At 40.2% G+C, this 9,838-nt stretch overlaps 1 protein-coding gene across 1 annotated transcript; it reads right to left on the bottom strand.

Moving 5' to 3' along the window:
- Positions 1-62: 62 nt before the first annotated feature.
- Positions 63-4,621, bottom strand: bud13 (BUD13 homolog). The gene is made up of 10 exons (XM_056397770.1): positions 4,475-4,621; positions 4,225-4,312; positions 3,174-3,258; positions 2,767-3,084; positions 1,974-2,278; positions 1,765-1,873; positions 1,414-1,552; positions 1,110-1,291; positions 924-1,005; positions 63-478 (listed from the first exon to the last, which is right to left on the bottom strand). The coding sequence occupies exons 1-10, from the start codon at positions 4,615-4,617 to the stop codon at positions 385-387; spliced, it is 1,545 nt and encodes a 514-aa protein (XP_056253745.1). The 5' UTR covers positions 4,618-4,621; the 3' UTR covers positions 63-384.
- Positions 4,622-9,838: the final 5,217 nt, after the last annotated feature.

The following is a 9,838-nucleotide window of genomic DNA, read 5'->3' on the forward strand; positions in this document are numbered from 1 at the left end:
AAACAAAAATACTAACTCCCCAAACCACTGTTTGTGAACACTTGTGATTCAGGGCACAACACTTAACAAAAACATTATTTAATAAAACAGTGAAAACCACATCTCCACATTGAACCTGTTATTACAAAATCATAAAGATGCTGTCACCTCACTATTATATACAGTTATGTTTGTGGTTTATCAGTTTGTAATAATCTGATATAAGTTGTACAGGACCAAACTGCTCTGGAAAGGTGAACAAAATGCATCAACATGTCAATTCTGCTGAGTAAATGAGTTTAACCTGCAGCTGTTCTAACATCACAGAGTAGATATCCCATTCAGCTAATTCTCTGAGGTTCAGTGGACCTGCGCTGCTCCTAAATAATCAGTATCTGATTGCCGTTACATGTCCTCCACGCTCCATTTATAAGCTGCCTCCTGGCCAGCTTTTTTGTCTGCCATCCGTGTGTAGCGTTTCTGTTCAAAACCATTTGATCTGTGAGAGAAAAACAAATTAAATTCCGTTTTTATTTCTGCAATGACACCCTCAACTCCATCTTTGATTTGGCACACCAGAGTAAATCTTCAATAAAAGCTCCCTATCAAGCTCATTTTAGAAGCCAAAATTGTGATCATGATATCACATATTGTACAATAGTGTAGGTATAGTATTGTCAATAGTGCAACTGTATGAGATGTAAGAAAATAGTATGAAGAAGGGATCTGCTACATGTGTTGACATTACTCCTATTACTAATACATCCCATTAGGTCACTTTCACAGACTCACAGACTCACAGACACACAGACACACAGACACACACACAGACACACACACAGACACACACACAGACACACACACAGACACACACACAGACACACACACACAACACACACACACACACACACACACACACACACACACACACACACACACAGTACCTGTCAACTCCATCCCAGCGATAGCCTGGTTGAATATTGAACCGGTTTGGAGGTGGTGCTGGACCTCGATACCGAGGCTTCTCTGCAAAACAAAAATAAGACAGTTTACAGTGTATACGCTAAGTAAACAGCCACTTTGGATCAGTCAACTCAAGGATAAATGTACGTGTATGTAATGTTTCGCACCTTGTGTCTTTGTGCTGCGAGCTTTTTTCCGTCTGAGCATTGCAGCCATGGGATCTCCCTCCCTTTCCTGCTCTCTCAACATACGGTCGAGATCCTCGTCATCGTAGTGACGTGCCAGCGGCTTCTGGGCTTCGTGCAGTGCATCTTCAAGTTTCTGCTGATGCATCTGGCCCTGGGCCAACCTATAAACACACGCTGACTTTATATCATGGAAACAAGTTGGCACAAAGCACATTTCAATTCATTATGCGGCCATCACACTCAGTAGCCTTATCTAATGTGTGAGAATTTTATGCAAACTCACCCTTTCCCCCACTGAGCATATTTCTCATCCTTTGCTGCTTTTTCTCCAGCTTTCTTCTTCTGTTCTTCTCTCTCCAAATCCAAATCCCTCTTTTTACCGCTCTTGTCTCGGAACACCGTCTGGGAATTGCGGGATTCATCTATTCATAGCAGAAAAATAGGTATAACGTGTCACCTGAATGAGGATTGCATCATCCAGCTCTATAGGAACTAATCCTGATTGTGACCAAAGAAATCTGTAAACATTTGGAGATTACATGGATGATGTAGACATGAGATAGAAAGTCTTGTAAGCTCTGCCACCAACAGCTGTGAAGGGAAAGTATCTTAGAAGAGAAAAAGCTGGGCCAACCTTCTAGTGGCTGGTTGTGTCTGTCTCTGCGTCGGTTCTCCTCCTGCTCTTTCCTTAAAACATCTACAGAAACCAGACCTGCCTTCCCACCAGAAAGCATCCTGTGGCCCTGACAAGAAAAAAACAAACAAACAAACAATGAAAACATATAGCAATCTCGGGCAAATCAAATTTTGAATTAGTCTTCAAACTAACACAATTTTCCTCACCTGTGACTGGCCAGGTCTACGAGGTGGTGACAGATCTTCATCCGAGCCCTTTCCACCCTGCGGCCGCCTCCTGGGTGGAGACTGGTCAGAATCAGAGCCGTGTCTTGTTTTTGACTGCCTCCTTGGAGGAGATTGGTCAGAGTCCGATGCTTCTCTCTTCTGTGGCTTTTTTCGTGGAGGTGACTGGTCAGGGTCTGAATCATGCCTGTTCTGAGCCCTCTTTGCCAGTGGTGACCGACGAGGATCAGGTGAACGTTTGTTACTTGACAATGATGAGCTGGGCTTTCTTCTGCTGGGGGGTGAATCTGACGAAGAAATAATTAGGTGTTTAGTTAAGTGTAAAACTAAACACTTGAACCAAAAATACGTTCCTCATGTGCACGTTGTTAGGCCAGTTGTATATGAGGGGTGACAGTAAAATCTAGAAAGTATTAGGCTGACTGATTAATATATTGATGTGTCATTTATCACATTTCAATGTAATTATATTACTACATTTTTAAATTAAACTGTACATCCTGATACATAATATCATTATCCAAATTAATATCAATCTGAAAGTGAGAGTCTTCTCATAATGATTTCTTAAGTCCATACAGAGTTCTGGCAAAATGAAAATTCAGTGTTTCAGTTTGACCTTTAATTATCAAGCAAATCAAATATGATGGATGTCAACAGGGCAACTTAACTAACTGGGTCTTTTGGTTGTTGTGATGTTTTTGTTGTTCATATTAACCTGCCCTATGCAAAAAGAGATTCGATTCAGCCTCCAATATTGTGTTTAAACACTCACCTTTACTTTGCACCTTTCCTGATTTCCCTGAATGTTGCCGTGGAGGTGACAAGTCTGGCGAGTCATGGCGGCCTCTTTTGGGAGGGGATATTTCTGGAGAGTCGTGGCGACCTCTCCTGGGAGGGGATGTGTCTGGAGAGTCGTGGCGACCTCTCCTGGGAGGGGATGTGTCTGGAGAGTCGTGGCGACCTCTCTTGGGAGGGGATGTGTCTGGAGAGTCGTGGCGGGTCTTTCTGACAGGAGAATCATGCATCCCTCTCTTTGATGACAGCTCTGGCGAGTCATGGTGGCCCCTGCTTGTGTCTTCATCTTCATCAGCTATAAGGAAAGGATACTCAAAGTAAATAACGATCTTCTTCACCACACAGGAAAAGATTCTCTCTACATCTTTCACAAATACCAATTACCTCCTATCACTTTCCATCTGTTGCTGGTTCTGAAAGCTTCTAACTGTTTCACCTCGTCTGGTCGATCATCAATCACCTCAGCTATCTGCGTAGACAAACAAGACAGGAAGTTTCAAGAGAACATTAGGCAACATGACAGGCAGGAGTATTATATGCAATGTTGTAAATCAATGAGGAGAACTGCCTTGTGGCAATAATGGATATGGTTTTTCCATCATTGTGATGATGGAGCTCGATTTTTCAGAAAAATAACAATATCAAAACTACAGCTGTAATGATCAATTATTAGTCGATTGACACAAAAATAATGACCAACTATTGACACATTTTTTTTTTTAGTAAAACTGCCAAAAATTACCTTGTCCAGCTTCTCAACTGAGAGTTTTGCTGATTTACTTTATCTTATGTAATATTAAATTGCATAATTTTGGTAGTTTTGTGTCAGACCTAACAAGAAATTTGAAGAGCCTATCTTGGGATTCATGAAGTTGTGATCAGCATTTTTCACATAAAATTATTCAGAAAAGAATTGTTGGTTGCAGTAGAGCTGCCACTAATGATTATTTTCATTATCGATTAATCAGCTAATTACTTTAAATCTTAAAATGTCAGAAAATAGTGAAGAAAAAAAAGGCAGCTATTATTTCTCTGAGCCTGAGGTTACATCTTCAAGTGTCTTACTCGACCAACAGATCAAAACCCAAGGATATTCAATTTACAATGAATATATGAAAAAAAGCTTCCTAACAGTATCAAAAATTACTTTTCTATCACCAAAATAAATTACTTCACTTTAAAGCTGGTCTAATCACAACATACATTGATGTAAAATTGCATATTCTGTTTCAAGACACGCTTGTCCGTCAATAAAGCAATGCATTTTGAAGTTATTTTTTCTAACTTAACTTATCTCTTAATTACTCTGTTGAATTTATATTTTATTACAAACCATATAATAAGCCGATGAATCCCAGAAGAAAATAACATCGATACAATTAAAATGAATGGTCTCGGGCCAAACAGCGAGATTAAGCTAGCTGTAAATTCTTACCACTGGAGCTTCATCTTCGTCCTCTTCAACCTCCTTCTCCTCTTGGACCATCTGTTTCCAGTCTATGTCATCGTCTACAATTTTAAGTCTAAAATGAAAGAAGTAAAAATGAGTTTGGTAACTTCACATACACTTTTCATTCAAAACATGGTGTTTAAGGCAGTGAACGGAGCGACCTCAACTAGCTTAACGCACACTCGCACACAATATGCCCGGCAACAACTTGATTAAAACGTCCCCATCGACTCACCCTTTCTCAGGAACTTTATGTCGTTTCTTTTTAAGCTTCCCCTTTGATTTCTTGGCATCTTCATCGGTGGATAAGTACCGTTTTAGGTACTCAGCTTTGGATAGTTCTGGTCCTTTACCGCTGCCAGCGAAAGCGGCCATCATTATGTTTTCGGAAACTACGGATAACACGGAGGGTCATGAACGTCTGTTTCGACTATTTCAAGTTCCGGATGTGAAGCCCTGACAATCTCTAAAATAGTTTGTACCAGGGGACAGATTTTGTATAAGGTCTCGGATGTTTTAATTTGCCTCATTAAAGTGTACATTTAAACAGCGAAATGAAATGAGTACTCGTTTGTAATTTTAAATTTTAGTCTGGTTTAGGTAGTGACTGGTGACACTGTACAGTCATGAAATATAAGCCATACTGTAGCTAATGGCATGAAAATATGGAGCGTTTTGAAAGAAAAACGTAAAACAAAATCTACCATGAAAAAAAAAAACGCTGCCACAGTGAAAATAAGAATGACTGAATAACTTTCTCAGTTTATTGTTTCATTTATTTCACTCTATTTCTTCATAGGATTATTTATTTCCTGGTGTCTTAATATTTGACACTTGGCGCACTGGGGCTCCATAGGTTCCAACAATAATCAAACAAACTCATTAGATTTTGTGGGATAGATAGAGATGATTATATGCCTTTGTGACCTCCTGGACTATTACTATATTTCTGATTTTTGAAGTTAGATCAAATTAAAGGCAGCCCCCTTGGACGTTTTCATGTTTTATTGTTCCCAACATTAAATCAATGTGGATTTAATATGGCTTTTTGGGCGAGGATCAACGGAAAATAGATATCCACAAAGTGTTCTGAAATAATTACAACTGTAAATGACAAAATATCTGTTTGCACAAGTATTGAAGTCATAATTTAGCAAAGATTACAGCCTTCAGTCTGAGTGGATAGGTCTCTCAGGTTGCGTGCAGCATTGTGAGTGAACAGCCCTATAGCTCAGCCACTCCAGGACATTTTCTTATTTTAAGCCATTTCTGTGCAGGTCTTTCTCTCTCCCACTCTCCCATTTATCTGTCACTGGTAGAGAAACCGGCCACATTTTATTGTCTGCTCAGTCTCTCTAATCTGAGCTTTAGAAGCTTGAAACTCCTTCAGGGTTTTCACAGGTCTTTCCCTCACCAGTCTTCTTGCACAGTCACTCAGTTTTGAGGACAGTCTGCTCTTGGCTGATTTACAGCTGTGTTCATTTAGCTTACTATAAGGGATGTTCAGCAACTTGGAAATTTGCCTGTATCCACCCCTTCTGCTTTTCAATCAGGTTTTCGCTGAGTTGCTTGAAGTATTCCTTTGTCTACATGGTAAGAGGTTTTACAGCTGTACTACCTCGCCAAATATTGCAGACACAGTGACGATCTCCAGTCGACAAATGTGACTTCTAAAACCTGAAGATCTTTTTCACAGCATATATTTTAACATCCCAAAGCAGGAAAAACACCAGTGTAATTAATAAGGAATTGATGAATTAGTTTTGGCAGTTCTCAAGACTTTGCATTGTGCATGCTGGCTGAATGGTGAGACTTACTTGAACCCTTAAATGAAACAGAGCCATAATTAATGTAATCAAACTCTTTTAAAGTCTCTGCTGCTGTGACAAGTCAAAATATCTGCTTTGGAAAAGGTTCGGGATGTTACTCTTATTTAAGTCAGAAAAAACTCTGTTTTCATTTTGATGTTAAAGTTTTTTTTTTAGTTGATCTGTGTCAAAAAAAGCCAAATTACATTTACTTTGATTCAGTGTTGTATGACAATGAAACATGAAAACTTCCAAAGGGTGTGTATCCTTTTGTACATGTGCTGTAACTCAGATGCTCCTCACCCAACTCTGAATCATCAATCACACATGTTGTAATTCTAATGATGGAACACATTAGCTGTCATTATTAACATTAGTAACATCTGTATCCAACATTACAGAGCTTATGTTTATTACACAGCTTTTAAAAGCAGCGGATTATCCTGTTGGACCATATTATTCCCATGTGAACCCCAGTTCTGTCCCATGGACATTGTATTCACAACAAGTCAACGTCTGACTTTAAACAGCATCCCTTTATTGAAAACAAATGCTCCAGCTTCCAAAGTAATATTTACATGGGAGTGCATTTATACACATACAATACAGTGTGAGCCTCAGCACCAAAAAAGCACATCTCTAAACATTTCTGCTGACTCTTTGAGTCACCTTCATTCTTTCTCATCAAAGAGAGTTACAAAAAACACCTTTTATTTCTACTCAGTGCTCTTGGGAGGAAAACAGCTGCAAGCTGTTGACAAAATCTTTTTAACATGTGGTGTTAGTGTTGGGATGTTTGCAGATGCGGACAGATGCATAGGCAGGGTTGGATGTGTGTTTGTATGTGCTGGCGCAAGACTGCATGTTTCTTTAGCTATGTGGGCAGTAGAAGGCGAGCAGCAGACAAACGATCCAGGAACCGGAGCTCTTCAGAAACAGGCTTACCGCTGAACACGGGACAAGTTGTTCTGCAGAGGAAGAAAAGTGGGATGCAAACAGTTGAAAGAAAAACCCCAAAACTCTCGAATATGTCTCCTACTCACTTACTCTCATGCTCACTCCCTCAAATCTGCACACACAATCACCCCACCTACCTGCCTCCACATGGACTTTGGCAACCTCCCCAGTTATTCTGCACATGTAAGTGGTGTTGTGTGGGAGTTTGTCTGTGAAGCCGGACAGGGTCATTCTGTAGCCATGGGGCTCCAGCTCCACCACGGTGCTTTTTTCCTTGAACTGGCCTTCTGCCGATGAACCAGACACATTGGTGTTGATGAGGGACTCTTTGTTGCCAGAGGACCAAGAGAACTCATAGCTGTTGATCTTGTTAGGCTCGGGCTTGACCAGACAGTCTACTCTCAGGTCCCTGTCATCTTCCAAGCACACAGTGATTAGACTGCACTTTGCGGGAATCAGCAACACTAGGGCAAAACAGAGAAGAGTATGTGAATAAACACAAAGGGGATAAGAGCATATGTAGAGATATTTCATTTATAATAATAATAATAATATTTTTTTACTAGAATTTATATACCATATATTCTTTAAAATGATTCTCACCTCCCAGCACTCCATACACAAACAGAGACTTGAGCATGATGGAAAAGCACCCATCCAACTTTGAAAAACAAGAGAGGAAATGTGAGAGAGGAAACCACATTGCAAACCACATCGTATCAAAGACAATCTAATCTAATCTAATTTAATCTAATCTTAATCAGCAGGTCAGGCTCTCTAGACAGTTGTGAGGTAATTTTAGGTGAGGTCATGACATCATTCATAGCATGGAGACCAAAAAAAAAGAAAAAAAGAACAAAAAGATCCCAAAGGAAACAAACTACAAAGACAACGTCCTTCTTTTGATAAAGCAGACATGACTTTGTGATCTGGGTCACAAATCAAAGAGTTTGAGCTGTTCTGATCTAGTTTGTGAATGTTAAATGTATATGCCCTCTAGTTGTCTCCGGAACCGGAGTCCACCTTTGGCCAAACCCAATGACTGGTCATGATCCAAAGTGAAATATGAAACAGATGAGGGTTTTTTTTCTCCGTTCTATTGCCTGTTTGTTATACTATTCCTCACATTTTCCCACTGCCCTTGACACAGTTTTGCACATATCACTATCCTAAGCTTAATATTACATAATGAGTTTTAAATGTCAAGTTATAAGGTAATGTTTACATATCTCTGAACATAAGCATTCTCTCTTATCACGCCTTGCATATCTACGTATTCTAGCCCATTCTTTGTCTTCCTGATAAGACCCCAGTGCTCATACCTCTTCCCCCGATCTGCAGCCGAACATCTTTGAGGAGACTTACCTCCTGTCAGGGCTGGATTATGTAGCAGCTCCTGCCTTTGTGGGTAATATGCAGCTGGTGGTAGTTGCCTCAGCACTGCAGAGCATCTCACTTCTGAGACAAGGTAGCAGCGACACAGAGAGGTGGGAGGGATGAGGGTGGGCGAGAGAGAATGCTGATTCGTCTTTCTCCTCTGCAGTGTGTCTGACGGAGGACACTGAGCAAGCACGCAGGCAGGCGGGCTGAGACCAAACTCGGTCAGCGTCATTTACCAGCAGGGTGTGATGACCTTGTCTCCTTTCCTCTCTGGTACTCTCCTCACCTTTGTCTCACTTCCAGAACTCTCTTGTCCTGATTTGCCCTTCACATCTCTCTATGTGATATTCTCCCTATGTTTTTCCACTTTTAAAGCTGCTCTTTTAAATTAGAAATGACTTCAACAAGGATTAGAGTGATTCTTGTGATGTGCTCTATATAACAAGTCTATGATTTACATGTATAGTGGTGAAAATATTGACTGAAATCATTATATTATATAAATTAAAGAGAATATATAGATTTTATTGAAAGCACGTTTGCACAGGGTGAATTTGGGAACCCCCACCCCCATCCCTAGAAATTTCTAGCACTGTCATGCTAAATGACTTGCGTATGATTGCTCAGTGTCTCCACCTTAGGGCCAATAAAAGGAATTTGACAGAATGAGCTGAGTGCATGTTCACAGCCTGCATCACAAGGTGACAGTGTTGGGCCATGTGATGTTTAGTGGTTGCTGCATGAGGGTGGATATGACCACAACTACTGAAACTGCACTGGGAAACTTGAGATTCATAACATGGAAGCCATCTGCATCATCTAAAGTCCACCTCTTCCTTTTTTTTTTTTTTTTGAGCTAAATGCAACAACAACATGGAGGAAAAAAAAGTATAAAAAGAAAATTTGACAGAGTAAAATCTTGGCTCATTGGAACATTTTGCAGGTAAAGTTATGAATACTAATTTACTCCTTTTACCCATGTCATGGTCACAGAGGACTGCGCTGTTTCCAGCATGCACTGTGCAGATGGTAAGAATTTGGAGAGGTCACTTGTTTAATAAAAGGGGATAACACTGGTAACACCAGTCAATCTGACCTATATGAAAACTCCACATAGAAATGAGTCACACACACACACACACACACACACACACACACACACACACACACACACACATATACACACACACACACACACTCTCTCTATCTACACATATTGATTGTGACAGATAAACCTTTGAATCTTTTGAATTAATGCCACCATGAATACATTTCTCTGTCAAACAGATGTGTCATGCTGCCTCCTACATCATTTCTTTAGCTTTCATCTTCATCTTCAGACACATTCTAAGACTCTTTCTTCCTATTTCTAGTATGTGTGTGTTTCCTTCACTTTTTCAGTTTCAGTGTAAGTCATTTCTCACTTGCCAACACTGGATTCCTCCCCTGAGCTT

Source organism: Seriola aureovittata, chromosome 15 (assembly GCF_021018895.1).
Source record: "Seriola aureovittata isolate HTS-2021-v1 ecotype China chromosome 15, ASM2101889v1, whole genome shotgun sequence".
NCBI classification, from domain to species: Eukaryota; Metazoa; Chordata; class Actinopteri; order Carangiformes; family Carangidae; genus Seriola; species Seriola aureovittata.